An 18,206-nucleotide genomic window follows, 5' to 3' on the forward strand; every position below is an offset into this window, starting at 1 on the left:
CAGTGTGCTACAGTACTAGCACAGTGATTTTGGACACCCAAAATCAGGCAACTAAACAAGGCCTAGGCTGGGTTGCGGAAGATCTTGAAACAGGAACACAGTTTTGTCGACTAGGCCTTGTTTAGTTGCCAAAATTGGGAGTGCCAAAATTACTATGCCAGCACTGTAGCACACTGTAGCGTTTCGTTTGTATTTGTGAATTATTGTCCAAATATTGACTAATTAGGCTCAAAAGATTCGTCTCGCAAAGTACAACAAAACTGTGCAATTAGTTTTTAATTTCATCTACATTTAGTACCCCATGCATCTACCGTAAGTTTGATGTGATGGGTAATCTTCTTTTTGCATAGTGCTAAAGTTGGGAGTTGGGGGTGAAGTAAACAAGGACTAGGCTGGTTTGCGGAAGGATCTCGAAACAGGAACACCTTGCTGTCTGGCACTGCTGCTGACTATCTGGGTTCCGTTTGCCACACATCTGTTATCCAAGGCGCCGGGCTGAAAAGAAGGTCTGATCAAACCAAGACCTTTTTTGTTTTGGCAAATTAAAGGCAATGATCAAAGAACTGGCCACCAAACACATGGATTTTCTACCTTCTCCGAATCGAAATTGGCCTGGACACCAACCTTGTTTACTGAACAAGTGTATGCTCTGTACATCCACGTCGACTGTCACTGCTGCTTTGTTTCCCCAAGAAGTATGCTGTTGTTGCTTCAAAGCACAACTATTCACCAACCGGTCGCATAATGTTCTATAGCATTTCTAGAAGCCATTTCACCAACCTCCAAAGACGACGACAATACAACAATTCATTATTTGCACACAAAACCTCGAAAGACGACGACAATCCAACAATTCATTATTTGAACAAAATTTACTCATGTATCAACAAAATTCGTCCACGTTTAACCCATTTCTTTAGTCAGTGAAGAACGTGGTTACAAGATCTCCATCAAACAAGCTCAATCGGTGTCTAACCTAAAGTATACTTTCAAAAAGGAAAGAATTATTATTTAATCTACAAGCAATCAGCAATCGAAGAATCAATTTCTATTGTGCTGTACTCGTGTCCTATGCTATGATTGCCTCAGCGACACCAGGTACGCTGGCAGCCATGGCGGCGGCGCAGGAGGCTCGCAGCTGATCAGCTGGCATGGCCTCAGGCGCCGCCGCGGGTGCGTCCGCGAACCACGGGCACCGGAGGGCGTCCGCGGCGGCGAGCCGCCTGTCCGGCCTGCAGGACAGGAGCCCGCTCAGGACGTCGAAGCCGGCGGCTGACAGCGCCGGGAACATCTCCCGTAGCCGGCTGGGCGGCCGGGCGCGGTGGCAGAGCCCCGACCCGGCGCGCGGCAGCCGCGCGAAGCCCGGCCACGACGCCATGTCCTGCATCCCCAGCGTATCGAACACCCTGTTGAGCTGGTCCATCTCCGACCGACCCGGGAAGAGCGGCGCACCGGCGAGGAGCTCGGCCATGATGCAGCCGAGTGCCCACGTGTCGACGCCCGCGTCGTAGTCCCGCGAGCCCAGGATCAGCTCCGGCGCGCGGTACCACAGCGTGGCCACGCCCGGCGTGAGCGGCGCGCCGCCGGCGTCGGCGGCGGCGCGGGACAGGCCGAAGTCGCAGATCTTGACGCTCTCCCGCGGCCGTCGAGGAGGACGTTGTCGGGCTTGAGGTCCCGGTGGAGCACGCCGCGGGCGTGCATCGCCGCCGCGCCCTCCAGGAGCCGCCGCATCACGCGGCGCGCCTCGGCCTCGGGGAACGTCCGGCGCCCGGCGCCGCGGCCCTCCCGCTCCCGCACGACCTCCGACAGGCTCCGCCCGGCGTACTCCATGACGAGGAACGCGCCGCCGCCGTCGCCGTCGCGGTGCGCGGCGCGGAGCTCGACGAGGCACGGGTGGCCGCGGCAGGCCTCGAGGCAGCGCGCCTCGCGGAGGAACGTCTCGGCGAAGGCGTCCCCGTCGCCGTTGCCGCCCCCCGCGCGGAGGCGCTTGATGGCGACGGTCTCGCCGGTGCGGCGGTCGCGGGCCCTGTACACGGTCCCCGACGCGCCCTCGGCGATCTTGCCGAGCCGCTCGTAGTGCTCCATGATCCGCGCTGTGTCGGCGCGGGCGATCCGGGGGTTCTTGGTTTGTTCGTTGCGGTTAGCAGCGGAGGCGGAGAGACGCTTGGTGGTGGAACATGTTTTTTATGGGCTTGGTGTGGCCGCTCGGGGTTCCGGTTCGGTTCGGCACGCGGTCAGCCCAGCCGTCGGTGCGGGCCCACGCGTCAGTCTCACTAGCAAACGCGTGGACGGGTTGTCAAGGATGGGATGCGATTAGGTGGGTTCGCGGTTGGGAGGTTCTGGGATTTTGGCTTGGGCACATCATTACTACTCTCCTAACTAGGCTTGGTCTGAATGTGCCAAATTCGGCCGAATCCACTGGAAAAATTCTGGCAGATGTTGCTGCAACAACATTAAGCATAGCGTTGTACAGTCCTCTGCAAATATGAGGAAACAAGTGTTCATTCTCAAAAGTCCTCTCTTCTCCTAGGTGTTTCTTTCTTCAGCCTCATCAAGCTGAAAGAAAAATGTGTCATCTAATAATGGCCGTCACGCATACTTGGCTGAGCGCCCTTGGAGGAAGGGAAGGGAAAGGAAACCGTGACGGCCAGAACGAGGAAAGCATGCGGTTGGTGGCGCGGCGGCTTTCAGGTCCCCCGAACGTTCTCGCGGTCCTCGTGCCAATCATTGAACCAGTCGCTCAACCTCACCGGGCGTGTCGGGTGCCATGAAAACTAGTTTATTTTGGCAAGCTCCAGTGACGCGCACATGAAAAGTGCTTTTCGAGCTGGGCCACCCGCGAAAGAATCAGTCGGCAGAGAAAATTCTCATTTTACGTCGGCGGCCCAGGCGTTTCTCACCGATCAGCCAGGGGCCGTGCCGCGCTGGTTGCCTGGTTCAGGACTTCCGGCTACAATTGGGGAATAGTTGTGCATTAATAGTATACTTTTATTTTGTTCTTCCATTTTTTTAAAAAAAATTGCACGTATTTCAAGCTTCCGTTGTGTAATAGTCGGTGTCACCACAGTATCACAACTTTGTGGGAAATCTTTGGCCACCCTCTTCCTGCTTGTAAGCCACAAATCGACGAAATGCATGCCCATTTGAATGGTTAAACTCTGCAGTAACAAAGTACGAGGAACTAAACGACCCGACTGTACCCTGTAGGGTCCGTACCTGCCATGTGCAAGGTGATCTAGGGTTCCATTTCTTCCGGATAGAGCATGCATTCATAAAGATTTACGCATTAAGATTTAAACCTTCCTTTAATCAAGAATTAGTTGGATAAATTATACTTCCTCTATCCCTAAATTATAGGTCATTTTGATTCTTTTAGATTCATAGAGTTTGCTATGCACTTAGATATACCCCATATCTGGATACATAATAATATCTATGCATCTAGAATAGCTAAAATGACTTATAATTTGAAATGGAGGGAGTAGATTGTAACAATAGAACTTGAAATATATGTTCATATTACCTCTAACCACGAACAGTATAATCTTTAAGATATTTGTAGCATAGTTAATTGTAAGCATATATGTGAACTGAGCTATGTTCCATGTAATGAAATGTATTTACATGGATCCAAGTCTCCGATTCGACAAAGGTACTTAATAAGATTCAAACTTATGGCGTTAAATGTATGCATTACACTATTTTTCTTTCATATGCATTATTATTCTAACTTATTTTTAGTTACGAATAGTCTGATAATTTACAAATTATAGCCATCAAATTAGGAAAAATTACAATCAAAATTACAATATATTCTTATTATAAAAGTTCATAGTGATGAACAATGTAATACACGAGATATTAGCAGCTAAATTGTACTATGTACAACTACACCAGCACACCAGCAGGTCAATGTGCACTTGGTTATATACGTCATACGTGCTGCTCCCTTCCAAAGGTTTGTTTATATATGTTGGCTTCCATGTACCGCCTAATTTAATTTGTATTTTTTAAGAATAATATGTTGTAACCAACTAGATAGCTAGTAGACATTTTCCTTATTTATTTGGCAAACTGAGAATAGCTCAGCTGATAATAATAAGGTCCTGGGTTTCTTTAAAAAAACTTTATAAAACATGCACATATTTCACTAAGAGACAAACAACCGTTATGGAACATTTGGTGGCTCCATTCTACATGTCGCACAATATCAAAACTTGGTGGGAAATTTTTTGGCCACCCTCTTCCAACTTGTAAGCCGCAAATCAACAAAGTGTATGTCCATTTTAATGGTTAAACTCTGCAATGGCCAAGTACGTACGTGAAACTAAAATGTCCAATTGTAGGTGTGTAGTACGTGCAGGTGATCTAGGATTTCATTTCTTCTCGATATAGCCGCATTCATAAAGGTTTATATATTAAGATTTAAATCTTCCTTTAATGAAGAATTAGTCGGATAAGTTATAGAAACGAATTTATCCCGTGGTGTTGATGACTTGCCGATCACCTCTAATCAATGTTGAGGTAGATTCAATGTTCCAACCATTCCTCTATCAAGACTCCGCTTGATCTTGAGCCAGCTTGAATCAAAGAACCTCTCCAAACCTCGATTCCATTAAAGTTGCTCTTCACTGCTCCGGTGAGGTGAGCAGAAGAACCTCTCACAAGAATAGCCCGGGCTCCTTCACAATCTTCTTGAAGGGCTCAACGACTCTATAGCCTCAAAGCCGTCTAGGAGGTGGCAACCTCCAAGAGTAACAAGCCAATGACGCTTGCTTGAAGACTCCCTAGTGCCACAAAGCTCAACTCTTGATGAAATGCGCTAGGATGCTCTCAATCTCACAAGAATGCAAACTCTAAGCAAAGTGAGTGAGAGAGAGGAAGAAGAAGGCCCAAGTATGTCATGGAAGCTTTCCAAATTGCCAAGAGAGCTCTCCCACGACCAGGCATGAGCTATTTATAGAGCCATCCTCCAAAACTAGCTGTTATATTCAAAACGCATGAAAACAGAGGATTGATGGAACGTCCGCGGTTCATATTTTCATCCATGCAGGGAGAAGTTAGACATGTCCAAAACATGTCAATCCCCATGATATTTACGGCGGACATGTCGCGGACCGTCCACCTCTCATTTTCGCCAAACATTCAGAACCAAACTGGTTCTATCCAACTCTTCAAATTAGCCAGCGGACCGTCCGCCGTTCACATCGAAGCACCTCTCAGAACCAAGAATAGTTCTATCTAAATTGTAGATCATGTGGCGGACTGTCTGCCACCCACGGCTGGACTGTCCTCCCTAACTTAATGCCCCACCAGAACCAAAACTTGTCATGTCTAAAAACCAAACCAAGTGGCGGACGCCCCTTAGGGCCAGACCATCCGCCCTTTAACTTTTCAACGCATCAGAACAAATTCAAAGTTTGGCTAAGTCAAATAACGGTCCGCTTGCAAGGGAGACCGTTCGCCATACACAGCGTGCTAGCCATTTTCAAAATATATTTTTACCAGCGTATTTCCCACTTTCCAAACAAGATAGACCTATATGCATGCAATGCAATTGTTTGAGAAAAGTGGCACTATAGAACCATCAAGCAAATGAAATTGACCCCTCTTGATAGTACAGCTATCTAGACTATTAACCCGGTCAATTATCATCCACTAAGCACCTCTTGACTGGTAAAATAGGAAAGCCCTACCATATACCTTTGCCTTGAGCTTTCCAATGCAAATTCATCCAAGCTATCACCGTAGCATCCTTTGAAGCTCAATTCATCTCCGGAACTAACCTATACTCATATCTCCATGAAATTGTTAGTCCATGAATATTATCATTAATTACCAAAACCTAATTAGGGGCCTAGATGCTTTCAGCTAGACCCTTGTGGTGACTTCATCAGCATCGAAATCTGTCGGCTATTCTCTTGGGGGTGATCTAGGGATACAATTGCACGTGTGTATTCATAGAGGTAAGTGTGCATACATAATCTGTGAGGAAATTAACAAATTAAATAGGCCCCAAGTCTTGTATATTGTGCCTAGAATATTTAGTTACCCTATTTTTGTTTCTAGCTAGTAGATCCTATAATTCATCTTTGTGATCTATATGACATTTTCTTGCACCTTTATTGTATTTATATGTCTTTCCATGGCTGTACAACTGGTTTTTGCTATTAGTAGAATAAAGCAGTTATAATGGTGGTAACACGAGGAGCATGACCAAATATTAGTTAAGGGTCTGAGTTGTGTGGGTGATAGCTGAGCAACTTGCATTGTCTTGCGGCTTAGTCATTGATGTGCTGCCACTATAGCACAACACCAGATTAGTGACATACGTCAGTTGGTAACAGTCTACTATTACCATTGAGAGGTCAATCGGTAAAACTCTCCAACGCACGGTCATTCGGTGATCCTTGTTTTGTAGAGTAACTGTCAGTCGGCAAAGATATCTGAGTTTATCGAGTAGCAGTCTGTCGGCAATTGTATTTGCTACATCCAACCGTCAGTCGGTAAATAGGGCCTACAAATGGAATCATATCGTACTCTATATTGATTAAAAGTGATAAACAACAAACTTTACCTTTCTTGCATCAAACTTTAATGTAACATTGATTTATTATGTTTGTTTATGAAAGTAATCTCATTATATTTTTAATAAATAATATACCTTTTATAATTTAAATGTACTCATGCCTATTTATTAGAATTACTTTGCATTTAAGCTACATATGTTGTAAAAATGATCTTTAAATAAAAAAATAAATATCTATGCCGGTGCATTCATATATTTAGATAGCACTTGCAAATTTGGAAGAAAAAAATTCAACGCCTGATTCATGGTTTAGCACTTAATGCTTCATAACGAAGAGCACAATGGTCAACGAGGTAGATGACATCCACAGTTTCAAACTAACTAATGCATGGCTCTAACAAGAGGACTTGAATGTTTAATTCTGTTTTTCTACGATGGAGTACAACTAACTCACACCTTATTTTCTAGAAGAAAGAAAAGAATACTTATATTTATCACTAGGATAGTCCAACAATTCTGTGTCTCTGCTGTGCCCTCGCTTGTTCAAACCCCAACTCATTCCTTGACTTACACCTCTACAAAAGCATCATTCCTACTTGTTCAAACGGTACCTTGACACTTCTAACTCCTACCACCAGTGTCATGGTGCAGTGGATGCACTTCTACAAATCTAGCGACCGACAGTGCAATCTGTGGCTAATGACTTGACTGAACAGTTATCAAAATTTGTCCATCCTCTCCTCCGGAAGAAGGCCTAGCTAGTTTTTGACAAAGCCAAATCTGCTGAAACCAGCATATAGTCGCCATATTGATCGATCCTAAGAACACGGCCCAAGAACGAAGAGTGTACAAATACAACACCTAGTCATTAATTTTATCCCCAAGTAAATTAACTCCATCCAAGTAAGAAATCAACAGTTCAAGTTCCAAGTTACTTGAAGTACATTTATACACGTGCTCACTGCTCAATCAACGACCTCATCGCCTACCCATGCACGCACACGCATGTAGAGAGGACGTCTACTTGAAGTAGTATGGGAGGTCGAGCACGTAGAGGAGGAAGTAGGCCCAGACCACGCCGGAGATGCCGCCGAAGAAGAAGCCTCCGGTGAACTTGGCCCAGCCGTCGGCGGTCTGCAGCTTGTCGGCCTCCTTCTTGCGGCCGGTGAGCGTGAGCGTGGGCGCCGTGGACGGGTCGCCCTCGTTGAAGGAGGCGACGCCGTACATGGTGAGGCAGACGCTGAGGATGGTGACGAGCCCGGCGGCGCCCAGGGCGCCCGCCTGGCCGTGCACGGGCGTGTTGCGGAGCGGGCCGGTGAGGGCGAAGGGGCCCACGAGGAGGTAGCCGTGCGCAAGCCCGACCTCGATGCCGCGGAGCAGCGGGCTCACGGCGGTGCGGTAGGCCGGGAGGTTGGAGAGGTACCAGGCGATGAGCGGGCTGGAGGTGATGGGCGTCTCCAGGCTGCCGATGAAGGGGTCGCCGTTGATGGGCTGCACCACCTGGTACGTTGTCTGCTCAAGAACAACAGACAGTTTCTATCATCAGAGCCAAAGAATTTTGTTTGATCATACAAAGATATATTATTGAATTGCTAATGTTCAGAGCATCAAATTGTATATCCAATTTCCAGTCCTGTGAGATAGATCAAAATGAATCACACAAGATGACTGAACTGAAATCAAGATTCTAGCAGCAGCACACATGCAAAGAACTGATCGATTTGGAAGCATTTTGAATGAAATTGATAATTCATGTTGCCTATAGCCAAGAGCCAAATCGATCAAAACTATAAAAAAGATGCATCACTATTTCGTTGCTCAGTAGATCCACTGACCTTCTCAGGCTGGATGGCCTTCACGGTGAAGCGGGGCCGCCTGGTCAGCGCAGCGCCTGAAAGGCCCCTGGGCCTCGAGTGCACCAAGCCGCTCTTCATCACCTGGCTCGCCATGGGAGCGTACGCGGTAGCCATCTCGACCTCTGCCTGTCTCTCACGAACAGGGCTCTTCCTTCCTGCAAAATGGTAGAAGAGGTCTCCTTGTATCGGCCCAATTAAAGTTTGTGATCTTTAGATCCTGCAGGGGGTGTGTGAGAAGATCTGTGGCGTGTTTGGATGGATGGGGCCCTGCAGCTGAGATATGGCTCAGAGCTGTGTGGCGCTCATTGGGTGAAAGGAGTGAGCAACCCTATCCCTTATCCGAATGCGTGGAGATCTCCTCCCTCCACTGGACGCCTAGCTGGCGCCCCCAGCTTGCTGCCACGTGGAAACAGAATCTGCTGTGCTTGTGACTTGGACTTCGTTTGGATCGATACTGAAGCAATATTTATATCTGCAGAAAGCAGAGCTGTTTGCGTTTTGGAATCAAACTTCAACAATACCAGCTCCCAATAACCAAGATCCTTCCTGTACAATATAACAAATATATTTTGGGACTTTGTCAATTCGACCTCAGGTTAGCATAGTACTGCACAAACAAAATTCATATAGAAGGAAACTCTTCCACCAGACTATATATTGCCTGCGGTGACAAACTGCTTCAGATGAAAAGAACTATGCAATCAAGTAATGGCTCAGACCAGTGTTCAATAAATTTCCTCTTACAAAAGAATCACTCACATCGAGGCATCAAGGCATAAAAGAATCAACAAATGCCCTGTGAATGGTTTACTACTCTCCAGCAGTTCATGCTCCAGCAAAACTCAAGGGCCTGGGAGGTCGTTCCCAGTCCCCCAGATGCTATCTGACATCGTACTGTAGGCGCTTGCTTTTCTGAAGACAGTCGTGGTAGCGGTAGATGAGTCTCAGCATGCAATCCCTCATGCAGGTGACATCGAAGGATTCAATGAACCTCAGGTCTGACAAGCGGGATTTGCCAGCAGCATAGCGATGGTACTCTTCAAAGACAGATGATAGGCACCAATTCTGCAGCTTCCTGAAGCTGCCCACCAGACATCCAGTGCGGTGCTGGAGTCATGACAGAGAAATCAAATTCAAAGTCAGGACCAAAAAATCAAGATTTGAGGCAATGAGAAGAGAAAATAAAAGAACCATCAATTTAGAATAAAGAAATGCATTTATTGGTACCTTTCCTCTTTTGCAGTGGATTAAAACTGGGTGATTCCTAACATCTGAGAACCATAAAAGAGAACGAGTTACTGATGGGTCAAAATAGTTCCATATGATCATTTAACATTATTGGTCGACAGCAAAGACAAATTGGAAAAGATGGAGCCTAATTCAGTACCAAGCAAGACCCTAAGAGCCCCCACGATGGCATCCACAGGTATGGACACGTATGGGTCCTGCAGATGCAAACATTTAAATGTGCTGAACTTGCTGATATTGGAATTCAAAAGATCAGCAGACAACAATAGTTGCTTCAAATGAAATTAACAGGAATTAACAATACATAGGTCCCAAGTCACAGATTCGTAAGGTGTAACAACAAGAATCAAATAGAAGTCAGACACTGTGTACGCACAAGAAACTGCATGTCTGTTTTCAGTAATGCAGTATCTGAAAGTGTACAATACCAGAAGAAACAAACTGATCCTTGACAAGGAAACTGTATCCATCTGTACCTGCAACAACTTATTCATAACTGTGGATAAAGGGAGACAGAATTTTGTAGTAGTCCTGCACTTGGATACCATAATAGGTAATTTACCATCCACATTTGCTTCCAAATAGGCAAACACCAGATTAATGAGCACCTCAAAAACCAGCACAGCGGCATTCAAACAATAAAATTAACATTCAATGTATCAGAATTTGGAAATTTATCTGTTGATTATCCACACCACTGCATCTTTGACAATTGATGTTAAGAATGTCCAATGGTCTACTTTCCTAAATTTTATTAAGGCAAAGTATTAAAAATAAGGGAGGCATCTGATGCCTGCTCAACTGACAACAATAAATACCCTTGCGAAGGTACATGGATTCCTTTTACACAGTAAAGAAAAGCTAACTATAACCACCATTCAATGTTCTAAAGCAGTATACCTTTGGATCCATAGATCTATCTTAAGAACTACAAAGCATATAATATAAGTGTACCGATGTATTTATCTTCAAGACTGCATACCTTTTGCAGTTGAAATGCAAGTATAAGCACTAATTATCATTACCTCCAAGTTTGCGCTCTAATTGGACAATCCAACTTAAAACTATCCTATGACTGGAGGAGTGACTACCAAAGCTTCACATAATCCCATCAGATTTACCAAAGCAAAAAACAATAGAAAAAACATATAGCTGTGCTGAGTTTTCCTTTCCCCCCAAAGAGCACATTGAATTCCACTACTGCCAGAGCGCAATCGAGGTAATCAATCAATTAAGTACTACGAACAACATATCAAATAAACACGCAATCTCATAAGAATCTAAGGGGAAAACGAGACATATAATACACAAGGGAAGAAAATAGGAAATCAGACCCACCTTGGTGCCTTCAATCCCGAACTGGAAGAGGCGGATCCCCTCGGCCTTGAGGAACGCGGCGTTGGGCTCCGGGTACGGCTCCGGGCACAGGTACCTGCAGCACCGCCGCGTCAGCCACGGAGATACGACGGCCCATATCGCCACCAAACACGACGCAGGAGGGAACCAAACGAACCGATCGCATCCAATCCAATAATTCCAATCTAACAATTTCGATTCGAGGTGGGGGGATTTCGGCGGCTCACACGACGGATCGGAGGCCGAGCCCCCGGATGAAGCCGAAGCTGGCGGCGTCGGGGAAGCCCGAGCGGTAGACCCCCGCGTCCACCATCCCGAAGTTGGCCGGCGGCGCCACCAGGCCCGTCCCCGCCCCCTCCTCGTCGACCTGCTCCAGGATCATGCCTGCCTCCTGGCCCGGCCCCGGCCGGGGCCCCGCCGATCCGAGGGCGGGTTCGGCGGCGGCGCCGGAGATCGCGGGGGACGGGAGCGCGCGAAGGGCGGGCGGCTAAGGGCTAGGGCTGGCTCGGTCTCCGCGAGGTGAGGGACGGATCGCAACGGTCGGCTCGGTCGCCGTGGGGACGGACGGGCGGGGGCGGGGGTGGGAATGGAAGGGCCCGTGGGCGATGGGCTGGGCTGACCCGCCGCCTGCCTCTCGTCACGGCACGGGGGACTGGGGTGGGGTGGGGACGTGGGGTGGGGCGCGCGGCCGCACGGGCCCTTCTTGTACGGGTGGCCGGGTGGGCGGGTCAGTGGGAAAAGGTGACGCCTGAGTCCTGACGCGGGAGGAAGGCTCCGACACGGTGCGGCGGGGCTCGGTGGGTGGTGGGGTGGTGTCGTCGTCTCGTTGGGAGGAAGGGGATGCGGTTTCCAGAACCCAGAGAGGGGTTTGGTTTGGTGAGGCGACGCCTGTAGTTTCGTACGGGCAATGCAATCGACGAGCGGGGGATGTTTGTAAAGGATCGCATCCGATGTTCGGATGTTAATGAGAAGGATTAAAATATAAATTAATTATAAAATTAACTGTACAAATGGAATCTAATTCGTTAATTATAAAACTAATTGTACAAATGGAATCTAATTCGCGAGACGAATCTATTAAGGCTAATTAATCCATCATTAGCAAATAATTATTGTAGCATCACATTATCAAATCATGAACTAATTAGGTTTAATAGATTCATCTCGCAAATTAGACTCTATCTATGCAATTAATTTGTAATTAGACTGTTTAATACTTTAATTAGTATCAAACATCCGATGTGACATGTGAGGCAGGGTATCCAAATAAACTAGGGGCCTGTTTGGATACAGGCTCATAAAGTTTAGTACCTGTCACATCGGATGTTTAGATACTAATTAGGAGTATTAAATATAGTCTAATTACAAAACTAATTACACAGATGGAGTCTAATTCGCGAGACGAATCTATTAAGTCTAATTAGTCCATGATTTGACAATATGGTACTACAGTAACCATTTGCTAATGATGGATTAATTAGGCTTAATAGATTCGTCTCGCGAATTAGTATAGGGGTTCCGCAGTTAGTTTTATAATTAGTTCATATTTAGTCCTTCTAATTAGCGTCCGAACATCCGATATGACCCTCCTCCTAAAATTTAAAGTTTAGTACATCGCATCCCCTAAAAATTTAAAGTTTAGTACATCGCATCCCCTAAGTTTGCGTTAATTTCAGGAACCGGCTAACGTACGGCCTGTGCATTTCGGGCAACCAGGTTATCAAGCTTTTGTCCGCTTTCTTTTTATGGAAAATACTTCCACTACATTTCAAAAGCACAGCCACGGGTGATCCAGAAACAGAAGAAATTGCGTAAACAAAACATGCAATTCTATTTAAAATATGCATATGATCAAGTATACACCACATGATTCACAACTGCAAAATATCATAAACCTAGCAATTTGGTTTTTGATAGTCTATTTACACAAACAGATTTGCCTCTCCTTCATCCCTTCAATCAAAAATTGAACATTCATGACTCGTGATTGTGCGGGCATCTCACAAAAAAAGAACTACCAGCATATTATCAGAGTGCACATTACTATACTTCGTACTTGCACAACTGATGAGCTCCTTTCGTGACCTGCCATACAGCAAGAAAAAATGGGACTACATCAGTTAACATGGACATAATAAAAGGGCAAACAAATAAAAATAAGTTGGATGACCTGAAGAACTAGCATGTGTATCCTAATTATCAACAGAGGCACTCCAAATATAAAATGTCATCAGAAATTGGATGTTTTGCTTGTTTCGTAGCCAAAAAAAATGCCTAACTAAAAATATTACTTTGCCTAACTAATAAGAGTGTATTGCCTAGGCACAGTAAGTAAATGGCATTTCAATAATAAAATGATGCAAACCAATCTGCGACTATCAAACTGCTGAATTGAATAAGAAAATAAGGACCAAAGAACTGCACAAACAAGCTTAACAGATAAGCCAAAATCAAAATTGTTTCCGATGTGGTTGAGCAAAATCAACCAAACCCACATGCAGATACAATTGGAAATCAACCACAGATCAAACCGAAAGCAAATGGCTGCAAGCTGCTATGGGAACACAGATCAAAATGAGAGCAGAGGACATGCTAAGGAAACAGATGGGCTACTAATCAAACATCGAGCCTTGTACTGCTGGTGCCAAACAGTGCAAGTATAAATAACTAAACTACTCCCAAACCACTCCAATAGTTGTCACAACTAAACTACTTGAAAAGATAAATCAGAAATATTTCCTTACCCCCACCTTTTACATCCACATCAATATCCATTATCAACCGTAGTTACTCAAGCTAGTCATCTAGCTATCCAACTCAGTACCGCAAAAAAGCAAAATAACAGATAGGCAAAACTAGTGATGCTTATATGATAAAAAATGCAGGATCTAGCGCAAATGCTGCCATGCCAGGAAAAAAGCCTACATATAATTGAGGGTGAAAAACATGACATATCATTCCGGTTAAATATACGTGCTTGAATATCAGAATCAGAATGACACATCACACATATCACATCCAGTTCTGCAAGTGACTAAGAATAGGACAAAACACTAGAAACATGTTTTATCTAAATCAGGATATGTAAATTGCTTATCGGAAGCATTAAAATGCTAGAAGGACTAAGATAATTGCCAATGAAAAACAATTAGCATACTAATTTGAACATAGAAAATGAAAACCTTTTTGGGGGGCACATATGACACTGGATGATAGCGCACATCCATGTGCATCTACAGTCCTATAGGCATTATATCAAATCTCTGGGAAAAAAAATCTGTAGTGAAAATTACCAGAATAAAAATTGAGTATGGTGCTTGGGTTATAGGTGACATTTTAGTTCTAGGTTACATTGTAAAAAAATCAAGTGGTTGTCTAGTGGATAAAAAGCCAATAGCACAAAAGCACCAAGCACAAAATTAATCAGTAGAAAGCCTGAACAAAATAGAATATCGTGAGAACACTGAAAATGCTAATATCACAACACAAAAACTCAGCTTAAAAACCTAACTTGCAAACTCATACCAGAGCATGAAATTAAGCAGATAAATAAATCTCAACCACCAAGAAACCAATACTAAGTTGTTCATCGGGATTTAACAAAGTTGACAGGCAGCGTAAAAGAAAGCTAATAGACAAAACTCTGCTGACAGATTTTTTTTACTGCTTCAAGTTTGGTGCTCAATCTTCTGTCATCCAAACAATCACGTTCTATGCATGCATATTGTATATATTCAAAAAAATAATTTACCTGCACATTTTAGCCCACCAAACCATTGCCATATCGAGCTAGTAGTACTGCAGTAGTACCAGAATTTAGTAACTAATTTCTCATGTTAAAATTCTAAGCATGAATCTAGATATATTTGAAAAAACTACACCTTTTATCCCAAAAAAACCATTGCCATCTCAAGCTAGAAGTAGTATCTACCAGAAGTTAGTAACTATCTCATGTTAAAACTTGTTCGAGCTTAGCATAAACACTGCATCAAACAACCAAGACATGCACACACTTCAGCTAACACCTCTCAAAATGGTATATCAACACACCTCATGTCTTACTGCTCTTTGGACTATTTGTTAAAGATCAATATCAGAAATGTCATGATAAAAAATAGTTGAGAATCAAAGCTGCTCACCAATATTACTACCATACAATCTCAACTACCTATTTTTCCCAATTATCTCAGTTGATATATTGCTCAGAAAAATAACCAAACTGTGCGGCAACTGAATTGTGAACCTACGGACATGACGTCTGGAGCACAACCGGCATCCGCATGAATACAGTGGTGATTTGCAGCACGAACTCCCTCCATGTCAACCACTGTGTCCCAGAGCAGATCTCGTAGCACCATGGCATGCTCGTCTCCACCCTTGGCGCACCTAACAGCACCACCATCAGAAGTTATAAAACCTGAAACACGCCTCAAAATAGAGGAGAACAGACAAGGGGACTCCAGCAGAGAGTATGCGAGGTACGGAATCATGGAGACCTCGTCGGCCATGGCTTCGTCGACCTCCTCAGCGAGCCAGAGGAAGCTCTCTCGTTAGATTGCGATGGAGCTTCGCATTGCCGTAGTCGTCGCCACCGATTTCTCCTCTTTGCGCGGGGCCGGGTATAGCCAGATCCGGCGAGGCGGAGGGCAGGGGACGCGCAAGCCTCGTCGCCGCGTCAGCCACGGCGTCGTCAACCTTGTCAGCAAGTCTGGAGAGGCTCTCTTGGAGGATCACGATGAAGCAAGCTGGATCCGCCAGCCCCAAATCCCTGAACCCTAACCCGGTCTTGCCTCAATTAGAGGGAGGTAGGAGGGAATGAGGAATAGCAGCAGGAGGAGGAGAACCGACCTCATCGCCAATCATCGCTATTAGCCATCAGAGCTCCCCGAAACGCCATGGATTTGGAAGAGAGCTTGCGGGAGGGGGAAGAACGGGAGGAGCAAGGAAACAGAAGAGACACGGGTGGGAGAACGGATAAGGTTGATGGCCACATGCGTGTGCAAATGTTGCGTGGGGAGTAGGGCTGCGGCCGTGCACTGAGCCAATCTTACGGCCGGCCGGTAGTTTAAAATTAATGAAGATGCTTGTTGCTATTAAACTGGAATGTTGGTTGTTGGTTTTAGAATAAATGGTGGGTGCAAGATGGTTGCCAGCCATCATCCAAATCAAAAGATAGAATTTAATGGTTCTTGGCCGTTTTCTCTGTCTCGTGATGGCGCGCTGCAAACACATGGTTTTCGAGTACTTTTGGGAAAAAGAAGATTCTCAATTAATACATGATATTCTCCGTCAATGGTAAATATCTCATGCAATAGTTATTAGACAAGAAATCGCTTAAAACAACATCGTATACAATAAGAGTTTGATAAACACGCAAGTACTTGTTGGGAAAAAAAAACAATAAACACGCAAGTCATGTTACAATATTGATGATGATATTCAATTTATTTAGGGGACATAGTGACATATGTTACGTAAATTTTGTAACCTATTTTAATATATGCAAGGGCTTCCGTTTGTGAGTCTGTAGACCATGTTTTCGTTCTTCAATTATCAACAATAATTGTTGTGCTATTTTCTTCATGTCTGGACGATCTTTGATGTCGGTGCTCAGATATTTAAATGCAAGATTGAAGATATCTTCAATAACAACCTCCTCTTCCTTTTTTGCAATCTCCTCATCAACCATATCATTTACTATCTGTTTTCCTTTAATGAAGCAAGAACGGAAGTAGATATGGTGCAAGTTCATTCTCCACAAAATCATCGCATACCTTCCTCCTAGTGATGAGTTCTACTAGTACAACTCCGAAACTAGAGGATGCCTTCACACTTGAACTTTGGACCAGCATACCCATTGCTAACTTCTTTTTGCGAGATTCGTGGTTCTGAAGCAGAAGGTTGATGATACTTCTTGTAATTATTGCTTTGAGAGGCTCCATTGCTCAATGAAGAAGATACTTGATTCACATGCCCAAGTCCATGACTTAACATTTGGGGTATGTTGCCATGAGTGCTGTGAGGGATTCCTCCAGCATTTTATGCCCCATAGAGATGTTCTTCCTTTCGACAAAACTGAGAACCCCTAAAAGAAATAAAAAAAGTGAGAAAAATTAGGCTTAATAGATTCGTCTTGTCGAAGCCTAATTTTTCTAAGACACAGTCCCATGAGAACTCACGCAACACAATCAGAATGAGGATGAGCATGATGCCATAGTTTTTAGAGTTTTGGGCCTTGGCCCAAATAAATTCCAGATAAATTTTAAAGATGTGTACTAAAATTTTTCAGGTGGATGGTAACCTATTTTCACAGTGTTCTACCCGCTTATGATCCAAGGACTACGCAAGCGGAAAATTGACCTCTTGTGGTAAGCGATTAACACATGTTGTTCACTTAGGGAACATATGTGAAAAATATGATTTTTCACATTTGGTCTACATAAGGAACCTCATGTGATAATCCTATTTTTCACATGTGGTTCCTTAAGTGGACCCAGATGGTAATCATTCCAAAACCTTAAACAAAAGCACCCACACGAATAAGCTCCATTGTTCTTCAGCCACCATCGCACTCGGTCCTACGTGGTATCGAGGAGCCTATCTAGATCCAAACACAATGATTAGATCTCACTACCCTGCATCCCTTGCATACTACTCCCTCCGTTTCAAATTATAAGTCATTCCAACTTTCTTGGAGAGTCAAAGCATCTCAAGTTTGACCAAATTTATACAATAAAGTGCTAACATTCATGATATCAAATAGGTACCATTAGTTTCTTTATTAAATATATTTTCATAGTATATCTATTCGGTGCCATAAACTTTTGTGATTTTCTCTATAATTTTAGTCAAACATAAAAATGTTTGACTCTCCAAGAAAGTTGGAATGACTTATAATTTGGAACGGAGGGAGTAGTTCTTAGATTTGCCTACCTCCGCTATTGACGAGCTCGCGATCCACTCCCACATGGGACGAGGACACAAACGCTACTGAGCTCATGAATATGACCAACCTCCGGAGCACCACCACCACCCATGTGTATGAAGTCATGGATCCCAGGGAAAACTTTTTCTGTGAAATTTCAGAGAAATATCCAAAATACGTGTTTATCAGTAGGTCCCATAATTTTTATCTACCAAAATTTCATATACTGAAACTATCTAATATATTAAACTTATGATATATTGCCTTATTTCTTTGTTGTTACATACAATGT

The 18,206-nt window shown here is 44.4% G+C and overlaps 4 protein-coding genes across 4 annotated transcripts; all 4 read right to left on the reverse strand.

The window, feature by feature from the left end:
- Positions 1-1,069: 1,069 nt before the first annotated feature.
- On the reverse strand, positions 1,070-1,471 carry LOC111256762 (putative cyclin-dependent kinase F-2). Its single transcript, XM_022825279.1, has one exon. It carries the CDS (start codon positions 1,469-1,471, stop codon positions 1,070-1,072), a length of 402 nt encoding a protein of 133 aa, XP_022681014.1.
- Positions 1,472-1,527: 56 nt separating this feature from the next.
- Positions 1,528-2,085, reverse strand: LOC101786691 (putative cyclin-dependent kinase F-2). Its single transcript, XM_022825280.1, has one exon. The coding sequence runs from the start codon at positions 2,083-2,085 to the stop codon at positions 1,528-1,530; it is 558 nt and encodes a 185-aa protein (XP_022681015.1).
- Positions 2,086-7,376: 5,291 nt separating this feature from the next.
- On the reverse strand, positions 7,377-8,659 carry LOC101786300 (photosystem I reaction center subunit XI, chloroplastic). The gene is made up of 2 exons (XM_004962521.3): positions 8,365-8,659; positions 7,377-8,041 (listed from the first exon to the last, which is right to left on the reverse strand). Exons 1-2 carry the CDS (start codon positions 8,497-8,499, stop codon positions 7,550-7,552), a joined length of 627 nt encoding a protein of 208 aa, XP_004962578.1. The 5' UTR covers positions 8,500-8,659; the 3' UTR covers positions 7,377-7,549.
- Positions 8,660-8,919: 260 nt separating this feature from the next.
- Positions 8,920-11,618, reverse strand: LOC101785889 (probable tyrosine-protein phosphatase At1g05000). Its single transcript, XM_004962520.4, has 5 exons — positions 11,217-11,618; positions 10,972-11,065; positions 9,773-9,830; positions 9,613-9,656; positions 8,920-9,492 (listed from the first exon to the last, which is right to left on the reverse strand). The coding sequence occupies exons 1-5, from the start codon at positions 11,369-11,371 to the stop codon at positions 9,265-9,267; spliced, it is 579 nt and encodes a 192-aa protein (XP_004962577.1). The 5' UTR covers positions 11,372-11,618; the 3' UTR covers positions 8,920-9,264.
- Between the last annotated feature and the right edge of the window lie 6,588 nt (positions 11,619-18,206).

The sequence above is a fragment of the Setaria italica genome, chromosome III (assembly GCF_000263155.2).
Source record: "Setaria italica strain Yugu1 chromosome III, Setaria_italica_v2.0, whole genome shotgun sequence".
Lineage (NCBI taxonomy): Eukaryota > Viridiplantae > Streptophyta > Magnoliopsida > Poales > Poaceae > Setaria > Setaria italica.